Source organism: Humulus lupulus, chromosome 7 (assembly GCF_963169125.1).
Source record: "Humulus lupulus chromosome 7, drHumLupu1.1, whole genome shotgun sequence".
Classification (NCBI taxonomy): domain Eukaryota; kingdom Viridiplantae; phylum Streptophyta; class Magnoliopsida; order Rosales; family Cannabaceae; genus Humulus; species Humulus lupulus.
The window spans coordinates 84951061-84969052 of NC_084799.1; the positions used below are offsets into that span (position 1 = coordinate 84951061).

Consider the following 17992-nt stretch of genomic DNA (forward strand, 5'->3'; position numbering starts at 1 on the left):
CCAACGTGGTAGCTAATGCTTTAAGCCGGAAGGGTCCGGGACAGATTCATGGTATGAGGCTGATAGCCAGAGAGTTAGCAGATGATATGACCAAAGCTGGTATAGAGTTGTTGGTGAGCCAGTTGGCTAATATTACGCTACAGTCTACGCTGTTGGAGAGAATTAAGGAAGGTCAGCTGAGTGATCCACAACTGATCAAGATCAGAGAGGATGTTCTGGCTGGAGCATCTAGAGATTATACAGTGTCTGAGCTAGGTTTGTTAAGATACAAAGGGCGGATATGTGTTCCATTAGACACTGCTTTGAGGTGAGAGATTCTGGATGAATCTCATACTACACCTTACTCTTTGCATCCAGGCACCACAAAGATGTATCAGGATGTGAGATCGTTGTATTGGTGGCCGGGGATGAAGAGAGATGTAGTAGAGTATGTGGCTAAGTGATTGACATGTCAACAGGTCAAGGATGAGCATCAGAGGCCAGCAGGGTTATTGCAGCCTCTGGATATTCCAGAGTGGAAGTGGGAGGACATCACGATGGATTTCATGGTGGGCTTACCCAGGACCGTTGGTCAACATGATTCTATTTGGGTGATAGTGGATCGCTACACCAAGTCAGCTCACTTTCTGCCAGTGAGGACTACTTATACAGTTGACCAGTATGCAGATCTCTATGTGAGAGAGATCGTGCGCGTCCATGGAGCGCCGAGGTCGATCGTGTCAGATCGGGATCCTACTTTTACTTCCAAGTTCTGGGGGAGTTTACAGAAGGTCATGGGAACACAGTTGAAGTTCAGTACTACTTACCATCCTCAGACAGATGGGCAATCTGAGAGGACGATCCAGATATTGGAAGACATGCTGCGAGCATGTGTGCTGGACTTTGGTGGATCTTGGAGTAAGTATCTTCCTTTGATAGAGTTCTCCTACAACAACAGTTATCAGTCTACCATTGGAATCGCACCTTATGAGATGATGTATGGTAGGAAGTGCAGATCTCCCATTCATTGGGATGAGACAGGTGAAAGGAGATACTTGGGTCCTGAGGCAGTTCAGAGGACCAGTGAGGCCATTGAGAAGATTAGAGCTCGGATGCTCGCTTCTCAGAGTAGGCAGAAGAGCTATGCAGATCCCAAGGATAGGAACGTGGAGTTCCAAGTGGGAGACTATGTCTTCCTTAGAGACTCGCCATGGAAAGGGGTGAGAAGGTTTGGGAAGAAAGGCAAGCTGAGCCCTAGATTTGTAGGTCCATTTGAGATCTTGGAGAGGATTGGTTAGGTGGCTTACAGATGGGCTTTGCCTTCGACGTTGTCGGCCGTGCATAATGTATTTAATGTTTCAGCTCTTCAGAGGTATGTATTTGATGTGAATCATATTTTGAGTTATGAAGATTTGGAGCTTGAGCCAGATCTCTCCTTTGAGGAACAGCCAGTTCAGATACTCGATAGAAAAGATAAGGTCCTCAGGAATAAGATGATACCTTTGGTTAAGGTATTGTGGAGGAACAGCAAGGTCGAGGAAGCGACCTGGGAGCTGGAGTCAGATATGCAGAGTCAGTATCCCGAGCTGTTCAGGTAAATTTCGAGGACGAAATTTCTGTAAGGAGGGGATAATTGTAATGCCTCGAAATCCCTAATGTGGTTTAATGGCTGGATTAGTAGGCCGGGAGGGTCATAACTGTTTAATTATGCCATTAAATGATTATGTGCATGTTTATGTGAATTATATTATAATATGATGTTGTATGCATGCATGTGGGTCCACATTTGATTATTAGGGTGTTTTGGTAATTTGGCCCGTTGAGGGCATATTTGTGTATTTGGGTGCATATTGTGATTTGTGAATGAGATTCCATTATTATGGAGATATATTCGAGCTATTCGGCATGAGACGGTCATATATTATGAATTAGCGGTTTTGTCATAACGGGGGTCATTTATTGGGATATTGAGTTATGAGAAGGTTATTTGATGATAAATTAGGAGTTATTGAGATCATGAGGAAATTCTGGAAGTTTTGACTATAATGTCCCCGGGGGTGTTTTTGGGACCCCGAGCACTAAGTTTTATTTGAGGTTACTTAAGCTTGAAGTAGCTAGTCAGATAGAACCGTACGTTAGAAAACCTCTCGTTCTTTCTCGTTAGTTCATTTTACTGTTCAAAGCATTTTCGAAGATATCTCGAGTTCTAGGAGTCGGAATCAAGTGAGGATCAAGGCATAGCAATCCTAGGAAAGATTATAAGCTTCTTGACCGAAGGATTTGACGAGAAACAACCCAATTAAAGGTAATCTAAGTTTTAAGTTTTGAGTTTTTAAGCTTAGAATTGGCTTTTGTGAATCGTTGAGTTTTTGGTTCGTTTGAGCCTTGGGATTTGATGGTTTTGGATCATTGGAAAGCTTGGGAACTTTGATTTGTTGATTTGGAAGTGTTTAGGCATGTTTTTGGAGGGTTTGGGATGAAGGAGAACGTGTTTGGGGATGGTTCTGGGTTGGGGGCCGCGACCTTGTTCTTGGGCGTCGCGGCCCTAGCTCGAAGAAGCTGGTGGAGCAAGTTTGGCCTTGCTGGGTGCCGCGGCCCTTGCTCCTGGATTGGTTGGGGGCCATGGCCCAAGGTGTAAGAGGCCGCAGCCCTTGGACAGGTTTGAGCCCGTTTGAGTATTTTGGCCCTGGGAACTTGGTTTTGGGCCTCGGGATTGTTCCTACTACCCATATTAGTGGGGATTGATGTCCCGGAGGCTAGATCTTGGTTTGGGAAGCTTTGATGTTCATTTTATTGATGGTGTCCCATATTTAGTTATGACTAGGTGACCGCTAAAGGACTAAAATTTAGATCGTTCTCAAGGGTCGGTCTTTTATTAGTTCTCGCTCGAATCAAAGGTAAGAAAACTGCACCCTGTGTATGTGATATGCATGATTGTTGTTGAGGCATGTTGGTTGTTAAATGTAGACATTTATTGCATATTAAATGCTAGCGAATATTGTTTACTTGTATATGGCACTGACTAGTCAGGGACACTGACCTAAGAGTCAGAAACGGCATAAGCGTCCTGAACGCAGGGCCGAATGAAGATTAGATCTAATTGATATCAGCATTGAATGACTCTAAGGCATTAATGCTGGACCGACCCTAAGGTCGATGAAACTTATAAGCGCTTGACTAGTCTAAGCTAGTTACTCAGAGTCAAGGCCTAAGGCCTAGGTGACTGCTTGTCACATGGCTAGGGAACAGTGTTCCATAGTTATGACTCTAGAGTCATGAGGAAGGTTATGTTGGTGACTAGTCATCATGCTCCTATCCTGTTTAAGCTAGTGAAAGGTTCACTTATCTGTTAAGCCCCGATGACCCTATCGTCACATGGCTAAAGAGAGTTGTACCCACCTTAGTGACTTTTGGGACTATCACTCCTCTATTTTGGACTGAAAGTCCTGAATGATTATTATGATCATTGTTGATATTATATCATGCTATATTGTGTTTTCTTGTTGGGCCTTGGCTCATGAGTGCTATGTGGTGCAGGTAAAGGGAAAGAAAAGCTCACCCAGCCTTGAGTGGGGAGCTTAGGTGGTGATGTGTACATATGCGGCCGCTTGACCACCACGGCCAAGGAGTTCTCAGAGGAACTAGGGGGTTTACCCTATTTTTTCCGCTTAGGTCGGCGGGTTTGTAAATTTGAAACAGTAGTGAGCATTTTGAGTTGTGAATAACTTGTAAATGTTTTTATGGACCCATGAACATTTTTATGTATTTAATAAAATATACCATTTCCTTTTTATTGGTTTTCCACCTTAGCCTGTTAATAACACTTAGATGCACGTTTTTAACCAAAGGACTCGGGTAGCGAGTCAAATTTCTGGCTCACCGTTCATCGTAACTATTCTGGGGTAACCAGGGCGTTACAGTACCTCTCTCAAAGTAAATATATTTAAGATCTTTTAACGAAACTACACATGGAGGGAACCAAATCTAGTCTTAGCCTGACCAGTTCTACACATATTCTTTCTCTACAAAATGGTGAACCATTTCCTGACCATTATGTGTACCGAAGTACACTAGGTGCCTTGCAATATCTAACTCTGACTAGGCCTAATATAGCCTTTATTGTTAATAAGCTTAGTCAATTCATTCATGCTCCAACCACAGTTCATTGGGAAGCTTGTAAACAACTTTTGCGCTACCTCAAAGGCACTATACATGAAGGCTTATTGATAAAACCAGCACTCCATTTGAGTCTAGAGGCATACTCTTATGCGGATTGGGCGAGTTGTGTGGTCTTTTTAGGAGGAAATCTAATATCTTGGTCTGCCAAGAAACAACATGTTGTTGTCCGTTCTAGCATTGAGAGTGGATTTCGTGCGTTAGCTAACACTGTTGCAGAAATCAAATGGTTCACCTCTCTTCTACAGGAACTCCATGTTACACTTCCCCACTCTTCAATTATTTGGGTGGACAACCAAGGAGCTACATCGCTTGCTGCTAACCCGGTTTTTCATGCTCGTTGCAAGCACATTGAGATTGATCTTCACTTTGTTCGAGATCAAATTTTGGCTAGGGACCTTGAAGTACGATATGTCCCTTCGGTAGTCCAAGTGGCTAATGTTCTCACCAAACCACTCTCAATTGATCGATTTACTTACTTGAAAACCAAGCTCAAAGTGTGTTCCACACTATTTTGCTTGAGGGGGATGATAAGAAAAATAATACTTAGTCTAATTTAGGTTGTTGATTAGCTAACAACTCTTTATATTTCTTTAAAACAGATTAGATAGCTATATTTTCTTTATTCTTGAATTGTTACATCTGTCACCTATAAGTTGTACTCTTCCATCTCTATAAATAAAGCCTATGTCTTTAGACTTTGTCAACTTTTTACAAAGTCTTTGAGATACTTTTCAGAATTGTGTCAAAGAATAGTCTTTGTATTGATAAGTTCTTTCACTACCACATGCAACACACAGAGACTTAACCAACGGCAAGAAAATCCCACTAGCTCTTGTCGAAACCGACGGAATGTCCGACGCTAAGAGTGCCTCATTGAACACTAGACTATGCCCCAAACCCAGCGACGAGCTATCGAAGAGGGAGACGAATTAGTAAGCAATTATGTTACCTAGACCAGTCTCGATAAACCCTCTGGCAAAGAAGAAGGCGAGTGCACTCAACCACGGAATCGGATCGTCGAATCTAGAGAATGCAGCGGCGAAGGTTAAGGTTTTTGATGCTGGACTCGACCACCGAATCAAGGTCTCGACCCATCATTCCCTTGACATTCTCGCAACTTTGACTCCTTCGTCAACGGGAAAAAACTTAGAGAGAAGAAGAAGAAAATGCAAGGAAGAAGAGAAGGCCCTAGTGTTGTCGAATTTTCCCTTTGTTTTCTAAACAAATTTTGGCTATATAAAGTTTGTTTATTGTTTTTTTACCAGTCATTTAATTCCCATGAATTTAGTGTTTTTACTTAAAGTTTTCCCATAAAATTTGGGAAAAGTTTTTCCCCATATTTTTTCAAAATTTTGGTATAAAAACATTATGAGAAATTCCCAAGAAAATATATACATTTATTTTTACCGATCTAACTTTGAATCTCTCTTATTTATTCTCTCACCTATTTTCCTTCCCTTTTTATCATATATAGCCTAAAATGTTTTTTTTTGACACCATTTAGTCTTTTATTGGACTTTTGTCAAAAAATATTAGGACAAATTATAAATTTCCACTTTTAACTATTGCATTTATCTAGTTTTGCTCCTTGTATTATTTTACTCTCCAAATACATCTGTTATTACCATCATTGTAAAACTAATCTCTCGTATATTTCATTATGTTTTTGACATATTATTTAGGCTATTTAAGATTTTTGCTCCTCGAATTATGACCAATACATTATTGTGCCCCATAATTCTTTCGAGCTATTAAAAATTATCCTCGAATTATTCATAGTATTGTAAAGTGGGTTTTCTGTTAAGTTTTATCCTATGTAGCTAATGAATTGATGACGTGACTATTTGATCACTGACTTATTATTATCACGTTAGCGCTATGTGTATAATTTAAAATTGAAATATATATTTCTTATAAAAAAAATTTAAAAATCTTTGTTCTTTTTAATTCTTAAAAAGATTATTTTTTTGAATAAATTCTTGAAAGATTATTTTTTTAATAAATTCTTAAAAAAATAATTAAATAAAATTTTCAAAAACTCTCAAAATTTTATTTTATTTATCTAATAAGAATTTATTCAAAAAAAAATTTAATCTTTTAAGAATTAAAAAATGTATGTTTTTTGAATTTTTGAATTATTTTTAATTTTAATTTTTTAAAAAGAAATATTTTTTTTAATTTTAAATTATACACGTAGTGCTGACGTGACAATGACAAGTCAGTGATCAAATAATTACGTCATCGATCTGTTAGCCACATAGGATAAAATTAACAAAAATCTCACTTTAAAATACTTTGAATAGTTATAGGATAATTCTTAAGGACTCGAAAAAATTAAGGGCACAATAATTTGTTACTTTCATTCTTTATACCCTATTGCAACTACCAAATCCGTTAATATTTATGTAAATTATAATAATATGGACAAATGACAAAGCCAATAAGTCTATTATTGAATTTCTCGACTATAATGGGATAAAATATAGTAATGAGGATGAGAGTTAACTCAAAATATTATGAAGTACGTTAGTAGTCATTAATCCATAAAAAATAGATGAAACATAACAAGAAAAAACCATTTTCACAAAAAGTGGAAATAGTTAAGGAGGTATTTTTGTAATGCAATAAAATATAAGGGGTAAAACTAAAAAAGTATAATAATTCAAGGAGCAATTTTGCCATTTCTCTAAAATACTAAGATAGTAGGGGCCAAAGTGTAAATTTCCCGTTTATTTTAGTTATATTCCCGCCAACACAGAATGCTGCCATCAATTCCTCTGTTAAAAAAAAAAAAAAAAAGTCCCTCTGTTTCGGCTATTAACATTCCATGGGCAAGGCTTGTCGCGAGGCCGAACGGAGGGTCCTCCGTCTTCTCCACGGCCACGAAACTCGCAAACAGCTCCCTCAAATCCACGCCCACTTCCTCCGCCACGGTCTCCACCAGTCCAACCAAGTCCTGGCTCACTTCGTCTCCGTTTGCGGCTCTCTCAAAAAAATGAGTTACGCCAGTCGCGTATTTCAGCAGACTCAGAACCCGAAAAATATCCTCTTCAACTCCATGATTAAGGGTTACTCTTTATGCGGACCCTTTGAACATGCCCTGCTTTTGTTCAATCTTATGAAGAGTCACACCATTTGTCCCGACGAGTACACTTTTGCGCCGTTGCTCAAGGCATGTTCGAGTCTTTGTGAGTTTAGAATCGGTCAGTGTGTTCATTCCCAAGTTCTGAGATCTGGGTTTGAGTCATTTGGTTCCATACAGATTGGGATTGTTGAGCTCTGTGCAACTTGTCTGGTGATGGAGGATGCTAAGAAGATGTTCGACAAAATGCCTCACAAAGATGTGATTGTTTGGAATTTACTTATCCGTGGCTTTTGCAAAGGTGGTAATGTTGATATGGGTTTGTCCCTGTTTAGGAAAATGAGTGAGAGGAGCATTGTTTCTTGGAATTCAATGATTTCCTTCCTGGCGCAGAGTGGGCGAGATAGTGAAGCTTTAAGAATTTTCGGTGAAATGCGAGAACAAGGTTTTGAACCTGATGATGCTACTGCAGTGAGTGTGTTGCCTGTTTGTGCTCGTTTGGGGGCGGTTGATGTTGGGCAATGGATACATTCTTATACAGATTCCAAAGGACTTTTGCAAGAAGTTATTTCTGTTGGGAATGCATTGATCGATTTCTATTGTAAATGTGGAAGTTTGGAATTAGCGTCAAGTATTTTTAAGCAAATGCATCGCCAAGATGTTATTACATGGAACGTAATGATTTTAGGCCTGGCTTTTAACGGGAAGGGTCAACATGGGGTTGAGTTGTTTGAGGAAATGTTGAACAAAGGCGTAAAGCCTAATAATGCCACTTTTGTATCAGTTTTGGCATGTTGCGCCCATGCAGGCTTGGTGGAAAAGGGAAGAGATGTGTTTGCTTCAATGTCACTATCTCATAAAATTAAACCGAAACTTGAGCATTATGGATGTATGATTGATATTCTTTGTAGAAATGGACGTACGAAGGAGGCTCATGGCATGATCAAAAGCATGCCAATGAAGCCAAGTGCTGCTTTATGGGGTTCATTGCTTAGTTCTTGTCGTTCTTATGGTGATTTGGAACTCGCGGAAACAGCACTTCGTGAGCTTATCAATCTTGAACCATGGAATTCCGGTAATTATGTGTTGCTGTCAAACATTTATGCAGAGGAAGGTAGGTGGGATAAAGTTGAGCAGGTCAGAGTGTTAATGAGAGAAAAATGTGTTAAGAAAACGCCAGGACACAGTGCGATTGGATTCAGCTGATAAAAGATGCTTGTTGAAGCCTAGAATTGTTTTATTTGTGGCTGATCTTCAATATTTGTTCCCCCTCCTGGTGACTGGAGAGCTCAAAAGGTATATCCAGACGGAGAAGAAGCATAAGAAAATATGATTGAGATTGCAAAAGACCTTTTTTGGAAAGTAAAAAGCAGAAGTTGGGGACGCTTAGTCCATTATATTATAATGGTTTTAAATACAATGAGTTGGCAGGAATGGAACAGAACTCGCTCTTTTCTCCGCTTTAGAGAGCCCGAAAGTGCTTGTTGAGCTGCTGACCAATACCAAAGGTTAAAAGGTTCACGTTTCATATTTTGCTGCAGCAAAAGCAAAAAGGTCTATGACTACTATTTTCACATACAAATTGAGATAATGAATAGTCACTATAGTAGCTTGATGGTTTTAAATACAATGAGTCGGCAGGAATGGAACAGAACTCGCTCTTTTCTCCGCTTTAGAGAGCCCGAAGGTGCTTGTTGAGCTGCTGACCAATACCAAAGGTTAAAAGGTTCACCTGCAAAAAGGTCTATGACTACTATTTTCACATACAAATTGAGATAATGAATAGTCACTATAGTAGCTTGATGGTTTTAAATACAATGAGTCGGCAGGAATGGAACAGAACTCGCTCTTTTCTCCGCTTTAGAGAGCCCGAAGGTGCTTGTTGAGCTGCTGACCAATACCAAAGGTTAAAAGGTTCACCTGCAAAAAGGTCTATGACTACTATTTTCACATACAAATTGAGATAATGAATAGTCACTATAGTAGCTTGATGGTTTTAAATACAATGAGTCGGCAGGAATGGAACAGAACTCGCTCTTTTCTCCGCTTTAGAGAGCCCGAAGGTGCTTGTTGAGCTGCTGACCAATACCAAAGGTTAAAAGGTTCACCTGCAAAAAGGTCTATGACTACTATTTTCACATACAAATTGAGATAATGAATATTCACTATAGTAGCTTGATGTGTGTATCTTCTAGTCAATAATATGTGGAGACTTGGCTTCGCCCCCCCCCCCCCCCCCCCCCCCAACACAAAAAAGTGACGTAAGCGTTTAATACATTTTTTAGTAGACAAAGAGGCATTACTTGAGAACCATATGTATATATAAATATAAATATAGCTGTAAATCTGGGCCGGGCATTCTAGCATGGCACGAAACCGGCACGAGCCCGAAAGGCACAAGCACGACACGGCACGAAAAAATATGGGTCTGGGCCAGGCACGACACGAATTGAAAATTGGCACGGTACGGCACGACACGACATGGGCCTAAGCACGGCACAACAAGCTCGAAGACACGATATGAAAGCACGAACAAACTAGCCTGAAAGCACGACACGATAAAAAACCCGATATTTTGACATTAATAATCATAATAAATTTTTATTTGTCAATTATTAATAAATTAAAATGATAATAGAAATCTTATTTTTCTCAATGTTTATATTTTTATAATTATATTAATTTATTTTAAGATTTGTGAGTTAATTTTTTTAGTATTTATTAGTAGGTATTACAATTATAATAATTATCTTTGATATAATTTTGTGTAAAATATTGTTAAAAAATATATAAAAATATTTAAAATTATAACTTAAACAAAGAAATATATTTGGTTTGATGGTAAGTCCATTGATGGTTAAAGCTAAGATGGAAGGTTCAATTCTTCATTCTTATATTTTTTGGCAATAATAAAGTGAGCCCAAATTTAGGCCCGAATATAGAAAGTGGGCCAGCCAGACATGACACAACATGGGCCAGGCCCATGGGCCGTGCTGGGCCTACTCTTTCAAAAATGGTCTGGCCTGCCCCAGCACGAATTGAATATGGGCCAGGCTCGGCCCGAAATTTTCGGAGGCACAAACCTTAATTACGATATGCGAAGGGGAAAAAAACAAAATCAAACCAAACCAGTAGACCAATCCCCCATTCTCCTCATTCCACTTCTATCCCTCCTCAATTAAAACCACATTCACTACCACGACCAGCATTGGCCTTGACAGTTTCTTCTTGTTTAACAAGAACAATTTAAGGCTTCTCATCTTTGGGGAGCTTCCCCAGTCCAACTTCACTAGATGGGGTTGCAGTGGTAGGCTGCGGAACCTCTTTCTTAATGCTAACTTCTTCCTTTGGAAAAACAACCAGTTCCTTCTTCGGTGTAGTCACCAGTGCAGGACTGCAAGAATAAGAATTCCTCCCTGAACAGCAACTAGTCCTTGCATTTTTTTCAACCTTACTTTGAGCAAAACTTGATCTTGTAGTTTAGTGTTAGTATGGTTTTCCTTGTGGTGTGAAGAGAACAAGTAGATTTGTAAGCTATTTATAGGGACAGAGCACAAATGAGGCCAATTATATTCCTCTTCTTCCTCGTAGTTTTCTTGTACCCTTGTAGGTTCATGAACGTATTCCACCATGCAGATAATAAATAGGTTTTATTGAATTGAACCTTCTAACTTTTACAAAGTCTTTCACTTTCAGAATGATTTCAAGCTAAAATAGAATTATATATTACACAACGTACTGATGATATTAACAAAGGGAAAGGAGAATTTATTTATGCGAATTAGGCCGGTCTTGGTGGGTCACACCACATCTTATGTTTGCCATTAATTATAAACTCAATATTCTGTTTTTTCACCCTGCTTCTAAATGTAATTATTTTCTCAGGCCAACTCCTTGAAGCGAATAATTAATCTCTAAATAATATTCCATCATGGTGGTTTTGTTCTGTGTATAAATTCCTATGGCAAGCACTTTAAAAAGAAGGCGAAGTTCATATATATTAATGTATAATTTGTATGTATATAAATATGTCATACATTAGTCTAAAACATTTCTCCTGATTCCCTTTTCCTTGGCTATTGAGAATACAGATTTTAAGTAGTCACTGCAGTTCTTCATTTGATTGGGAAAATATTCACATGTTGTCCATCGACTACACTTTTAAAATCAAAACAAAATGAAGTAAAAGCTTCCACTAATTAGCAATATCAATGCATAAACCATACTTGAAATCTTCGGCCTCTCTGCATGGCTTATTACACCTTGTGGAAACCCTCCAAAATTGAATAACCCTACATTACACCAACAAATTATTGTCACAATAATCACTCTAAGAATTATATATATACATGTACATATAAAAGATGATGAGGTATATATAAATATAATTATAGTCCACCTTTCCGGTCGTAGGTGCAGCCAACGTTTAAAGCACCCCTTATGTCTCCTATAGTTGCCTTATTATAGAATAAGAAATTGGAGAAAATGTTGTCAACACAATTGAGGACTAACTCTGTCTCAGCCAAACAAGGTCCATTACAGAACAAGCCAACCGCTTGAGGAGGGATATTAAGGTTTCCACCTTCATTCAATCTATATGTCTTGTCACAACCAGCATAGATCTGATTCCAATTGGAGTAACAAACATGCTTGTTAGAAAGAAAAAAAAATGAAAGAATATGATACATATATTAAAATTCATTTCAATTTCCAGATTTATGATCAAGTACTTACAAACTTGTTATTGAAACAGAACAAGGCTTTCTGAAACATTTCTGTTGGGTTGCCTTGTGCTTTGCATTTTCCTGTTTTGAATCCAACCCATTATTCAAACATCAGAAAACAGAATGACTGTATAATAAGATATATACGTATTTATAAACAATGGGCATTATTGGTTTTAACCTGAGTAGAAGCAAAACATGACGATGAGAAGAGTGAAAGCAAGGAGTTTGTGTTTTGGTATGGTAAAGAGAGCCATAAGAAGAACTACAGAGGTGAAAAAATTGAGGTGTAAATAGGGTTGTGTATGAACTGATATCAGTTGCCAGGGAATACGTTTTAATAAGAGAGTACTATCTTTTGTTTTTTTGACAATTAGTGCATGAGATTAGAGCCTGTAGTCAATTTGGGTAAACTGAGAAATTAAGGCTGCAGGGTAAAGAGGTTAGGTTGGTGGGTTAAGCTTAGTTATAGCAACAAGGAGTTGGGACAAAGGGACTGAAAGGAGTGAAGTTGGTGTCCAAACTACCTACTTTGAAGTACATGTTCTGATATCATTTGGCATTTTGAGTGTTTGAACAGGCAACTAATGATTCATTATTATTATCATTAAATTGTTGGAAAGAAAATTTGCCTTTTCTTTAAGAAAAATAGTAATTTTATGGCTCTATAGAGCCAATGTAAGTTATGTTAAGTAGGAAAAATAGAACGTGTGTAGAAAATGCCAAAGTTTTGTTAGAATATTGATAAGGGCAGAGGAGCCATAAATGAACAAAACCCAAAGAAAGTGTGGGAGAGATGCACTGGGTTTGAATTTGATTTGAACTATAAAATTTGGTATCAAATGGTTGGAAGAAGTAGTTTGAGGTAGAGTGGTAGACCTCAGATTTGTGACTCGTGTCGTGGGTGTAAAGATAATCTTGAGAAAGATTAAACTAAAAGAATAAACAAATGGAGATGCGGGGTATCGATCCCCGTACCTCTCGCATGCTAAGCGAGCGCTCTACCATCTGAGCTACATCCCCTTGATGAGAGATTGTCAATAAAACATAATATAATTGCAATAAATATATTCAAATTTTGTGCATTCTAAAAATAATTATAAATAAAGAATAGTAAAACTCACTTAAACTTTTTTTTTTTTTTGAAAAATTTGCAGCTTAAGTAAGCACTTAGTTCACGAAACAATTTTTTTGACAACAAAAGTCAATATATAATTTAAAATGTTGCACTTTAAGTTATAAATTAATTTTTTTTTGCAACAAAACTCCCATATTCGCATGAAACTCTCTCAAACATACCAAATTAAGTGTAAATTGTAATCTTTGCCAAAAAAAAACTTAGTAATAGTGTTTATACATTTTCAGACCATGTGTTTTATCAAATTACCTATTTGCACTTGTGTGTATTTCGTAAAATAATTCAAATACACCCTTAAACTCGATTTTAATAAAAAAAAATTGAACTAAAATCACAAATAATTCACTAAACTAACAATTCTTAACAAAATCACAATTATTTTATTTAATAATTGTGTTAAGGGTCTATTTGAACGTTTTACAAAACATAAAGTCTAAAAAAATAATTTGTCAAAACACAAAATCTAATCAAATAATTGAACAAAATAATACAAAAATGTATAAACCCTCGTAATATAACAAGTAAAAATCTTTACTATTGTGGCTACACTAACTTATTTGAAAACCCATCTTTGGCTGTTCTTTAATATCTCAACCCAATCACCTCGTAGATTGTTTCACATTTGACGTTTGCCTCAAGTCCGCTCAATGAGAATGAATGTATAAACTGACAACCGACCCCAATGAATAAGATCTGGTTTGAGTTTCTGTGGTATGGTAGGTAGGATGCTTCAGTGTCAATAAAAGGTGTAGAAATAGTTCCAGAATCCAAACGAAGGGTATTCCACTAGACAAGTGGGGCAAAACTGAGCATAAAAAGCTAGACATCTCTAAAAACAATCGTCAATCATAACAAAAAAATAATATTTTTTGTTTTTCTTTTCTGCTCAACATGTCATGGGGAAGGGGTATGTTTTGTCATTTCATGGAAAGAACAAAGTAAAGTATCTCCAATACCAACAGCTTGGTTTCATAAGAAATAACATTTAAAAACTATAAACCAAATCTTTACTTTTACGTCCTAAATTTCCCTCTACTTAATGTACTGAGAAAGCCATTTGAAACCATCTCCATAACCCATTTTCCGCACAATGCTGCACATGAATATCTCAAGAGGGCGGACATTTGAACCTGTTAAGTATACTTTCCCCTTGCCTGTGGTGAAGTTGTTCAGTCCGAGGTGGTAGCGCAGCTCATCTTCGGAAGCAGCATACGGTATATCGATCTTGTTTCCCAAGACAAGAAATGGAACATCAATCAATGCCTCGTCGGAGAGGAGAGCATCCAGCTCTTTTTTTGACTCGGCAAATCTCTCCTTGTCATTAGAATCCACCAGATAAACCACTGCATCCACCTTAATGGAAGGAACACAAAGTTTTAATTTCTTTTTAACTTAAATAACTAGAAAAGAGCCAAGTAAAACGAAGAACAAGGGAAGAACATTGATTATGCACACTAAATGAACATCGATTCCCATTGGATTCTCTTTTTTAACAATCAACCAAATCCCTTTGAGTGAAAAATTTGTGATGCTCTCCCTTCCCAAACATATAAACCCTTCTCTAAAGTAAAGCTATAAAGCAGTAGTTTAACTTTAAAGAATAATATGTCTGGTAAGGTACTATTAGCATACCTTCTAAGGAAAAGGTGCTATCAGCGAACTACCATTGTTCATATATGCCTCCCATGAATCAGATAAGCATAAAAAAGGCTTATCTGGGATTATGGAGGCAAAAGTATCATAAGATACTCAGTTATAATAGCAAGCATCAGTAAAATAAATAATAATAACATTTAATAAAATCAAAGAAACCAATGACCATTAATCTAATCTCGATTTGAGCAAACTTGGGTCCAAAACCGCTTCCACATAAATAAATAACAAAGTTCAAATAGCCAATCATAAAGGAAAAGCCAGTCACCATTTGCAGTAAGCATTTTTATACTAATATGAATAATACCTTGGCATAATAATCTTTCCAAACTCTACGAGCAATCTGATGTCCACCCAAATCAAAAGCTTTGAACTTGATTTTCCCAATACTCAATTCCTCGGATGTTGGATACTGTGTAGGCTGATGTTGCACTAATCTCTGCCATAATCCATTATCAATAAATAAAATTGTATAATGATTAAATTATAACATTATTAAGAAAAACTACCACCATTTTCACATCTGCAAAAGAAGAAGATAGCTAAACAAAACTGCTATCTCAATTCTTTTATAGTGTGAGTAAAATTCAGTACAATCCAATCAATCCAACATTTTCCATAACTCCATTTTAACTTAAGGAATTAAGAGCTTCCACCAATAAAACCATGGGAATTACCAACCTTCTTTGGGCAAACGCAAAAAATTCAGCTCAGATCAACGATTATACAATCGTTACAATAATAAAAAACTTAACATTTAAAAAATAAAATTTGGTAATTTCCAGCCATATTCCTTTTCTTTTCTGAACAAACAAACTGACCGAGTAATAATACTACCAAAAAAAAAAAGAAATATTTAAAATTAAAATAAAACAACCAATATTCATAATTAAATTCCATATAATTTTATTGAGAAAAAAAACCTCATCTTTGAGCATGTGAAGCAAGGTGGTTTTGCCGGCATTATCGAGGCCCAAAAATAAGATCTTCGCCTCCTTCTGCCACAATCCGAGGGACGCAAGAACACCATAGAACCAGTCCAGCAAAAACATGGTGCTTCACCAAAAACCCACTACCAAAACCGGCGGATCGAAGCCCCAAACTCCAAAATCGAAGAATAACCAGAGGAGAGGGGGTTTGTTCGAGTATGTTGGTGTTGTGTTTATGTAAAATAATGTATCTACTACTCTAACGAGGTTGAGTCGAGTGAAAACCATCCGACGGTTAGATACTTACATAAGCCAAATTTGGACCGTTGATTTTAAAATATGATCCGCGTGTAACTTTTTTTTTTAAAAAAATTGTAATTATATAAATTTTATTATTTTTGTGAGGTTGAAAGATTTCTTTCGTATTGTTGCATTCACATCTCGATTATCGTTCAGAAATTCTATTAATTTAATTTGTAGGGGTGTTCATAAAATCATCCACTCTGCATAAATTGCCCACATTGTATTACACTGCATAATAATTTGCTGTTTAGTATTTTTCGCAGTACAGTTACAATTTGTATTTTTGACAAACTGTGTAGTGCAGTGCGGTTTGCGATTTAAATTTTATAAATGTGATTCAAACCACATCGCACCATACTATTATATATATTAACTTTTTTATATTATTTTTTTCAATTTTACTATATTTAAATAATATACACAATATCTAGAAAGAAATATAATATTTCATAAGATGCTAACACATATTCTACTTTAATCTAAAGATATTCCTCCTTAATTAAAATAATATTTACTTTTGTTATTAGTTTGTTATATTTTTATTATTTTGCTTAAAATTGACTAGTTTGTTGTACATTTAATTATTTTGTTAAACACTCTATGGTTATGAGATTTATTATGAATATTTCTTAATTATAATATTTAATTATTAAATTATTTGTCTATAGATATAAACCGCCCACGCCGTACCGCACCACACCACATTTTTGCGGTGCGGTTTATACGATTTGAGATCTATGTGGTCCAGGTTGCAGTTTGGAAAATTATTCAAACCACATATGCGGTGCGGTCCAAAAAATTAGAGAAAAACCACACCACCCACACCATGAAGAACCCCGTTAAATTGCTCCTCCAAGTTTTCGTCTCCTTTAATATGTTATTGTCGTTTGTTGTGTCCCCGTTAGTTTATGTCGTTTTCCTTGTAATAGTCTTTACCATGTAATAATTACTATTCTTAATTCTTAATTCTTAATTTTTAATTCATGGCTTTTTGGCTGAAAACTGAAAAGTTATGTGTACGTTTTTCTTAACATACTTTTATTTTTTATATATATTTTTTGACTTGTTTTCCGATTTATTATTTGTTTAGATCATATGTTATGATAAATTATTTTTTGGACTATATAATTTGTGAAATAATTCTAATAGACTCTTAAACACGATTTTGATCAAATTTTTTTTAAATAAAATCACAAATAATTTACTAAACTACAACTCAAAACAAAAGCACAATTATTTTGTCTAACAATTTTGTTGTCATATTTAATTTTTTTTGTTCGTCAAAATCGAGTTTAGGAGTCTATTTGAACAAGTTTACAAAACACAATGTCTAAAAAATAATTTGTCAAAATACAAGATCCAACACAAGTAATGAAACAAAACACATGGTCCAAAAACATATAATCCCTATTTTAATATAAATCAGTGATTAAGTCATAGTTTTATTTTTTTAATTAAATTTTTTAAATTGGGAGGTTAATTTTGTCATTTTAATTTTATTATTTTACTAATTTTAAAAAAAAATTAATATTTATTTATTATTTCAAATCTTTTTTTAAGTTATTATTTTTATAAAATTGAATTATTTCTACTAATATTATATTATATAATCAAATTTATATTAAATTTTACTTTGTTTATGATTGGTGTGCAAAGATTTTTCTTTACTTTTTCCATTTCTACATCACGTTTCCAATATATCTTTTTTTTTTTGCCTATTTTATTTATTTATTTTTTAATATTAATTTTGTTGAGTGTCTTTTTCACTATCAACTAATTAAACAAAAAATTTAAAGTATGCAAGAAAAAACACAGGGATTTACATGGTTCAGATTATTAATTAACCATAGTCCATGAGTCGCTTGTATTAAGATTTGAGGAGCTTGGGGGTTTCAAGCTCTTATAGAGTTCATGTAGCGTTTTAGCAATGCTCTGAATACAAAAAGTGGGGATCAGATCATTTACAAAGTGTGTCCTAACCCTATTATAGATGGCTAAGGACAAT

General features: G+C 36.0%; 3 protein-coding genes and 2 non-coding genes across 5 annotated transcripts; 1 reads left to right on the forward strand and 4 right to left on the reverse strand.

Moving 5' to 3' along the window:
* Positions 1-6674: 6674 nt before the first annotated feature.
* On the forward strand, positions 6675-9477 carry LOC133788401 (pentatricopeptide repeat-containing protein At1g09190). The gene has a single exon (XM_062225872.1). The coding sequence runs from the start codon at positions 6986-6988 to the stop codon at positions 8444-8446; it is 1461 nt and encodes a 486-aa protein (XP_062081856.1). The 5' UTR covers positions 6675-6985; the 3' UTR covers positions 8447-9477.
* Positions 9478-11332: 1855 nt separating this feature from the next.
* On the reverse strand, positions 11333-12398 carry LOC133789761 (uncharacterized). The gene is made up of 4 exons (XM_062227514.1): positions 12146-12398; positions 11975-12045; positions 11640-11862; positions 11333-11532 (listed from the first exon to the last, which is right to left on the reverse strand). Exons 1-4 carry the CDS (start codon positions 12219-12221, stop codon positions 11408-11410), a joined length of 495 nt encoding a protein of 164 aa, XP_062083498.1. The 5' UTR covers positions 12222-12398; the 3' UTR covers positions 11333-11407.
* Positions 12399-12914: 516 nt separating this feature from the next.
* On the reverse strand, positions 12915-12987 carry TRNAA-AGC (transfer RNA alanine (anticodon AGC)). Its single transcript has one exon. It is a non-coding gene; the product is annotated as a tRNA-Ala (tRNA).
* Positions 12988-13866: 879 nt separating this feature from the next.
* Positions 13867-15951, reverse strand: LOC133788402 (GTP-binding protein SAR1A). The gene is made up of 3 exons (XM_062225873.1): positions 15679-15951; positions 15063-15194; positions 13867-14455 (listed from the first exon to the last, which is right to left on the reverse strand). Exons 1-3 carry the CDS (start codon positions 15805-15807, stop codon positions 14135-14137), a joined length of 582 nt encoding a protein of 193 aa, XP_062081857.1. The 5' UTR covers positions 15808-15951; the 3' UTR covers positions 13867-14134.
* LOC133792917 (small nucleolar RNA snoR83) lies at positions 14706-14824 on the reverse strand. Its single transcript, XR_009874384.1, has one exon. It is a non-coding gene; the product is annotated as a small nucleolar RNA snoR83 (small nucleolar RNA).
* Positions 15952-17992: the final 2041 nt, after the last annotated feature.

Bases quoted from the DNA above. Each gene is read 5' to 3' on its own strand.
- LOC133788401 (XM_062225872.1), top strand. From the start codon at position 6,986: ATGGGCAAGGCTTGTCGCGAGGCCGAACGGAGGGTCCTCCGTCTTCTC.
- LOC133789761 (XM_062227514.1), bottom strand. From the start codon at position 12,221: ATGGCTCTCTTTACCATACCAAAACACAAACTCCTTGCTTTCACTCTT. The intron at 12,046-12,145 runs GTTAAAACCAAT...GATTCAAAACAG, and splicing joins CATGTTTTGCTTCTACTCAG to GAAAATGCAAAGCACAAGGC. The intron at 11,533-11,639 runs GTGGACTATAAT...GGTGTAATGTAG, and splicing joins CTGCACCTACGACCGGAAAG to GGTTATTCAATTTTGGAGGG.
- LOC133788402 (XM_062225873.1), bottom strand. From the start codon at position 15,807: ATGTTTTTGCTGGACTGGTTCTATGGTGTTCTTGCGTCCCTCGGATTG. The intron at 15,195-15,678 runs GTTTTTTTTCTC...GGATTATGGCAG, and splicing joins TTCACATGCTCAAAGATGAG to AGATTAGTGCAACATCAGCC. The intron at 14,456-15,062 runs GTATTATTCATA...CCTTCCATTAAG, and splicing joins GGAAAGATTATTATGCCAAG to GTGGATGCAGTGGTTTATCT.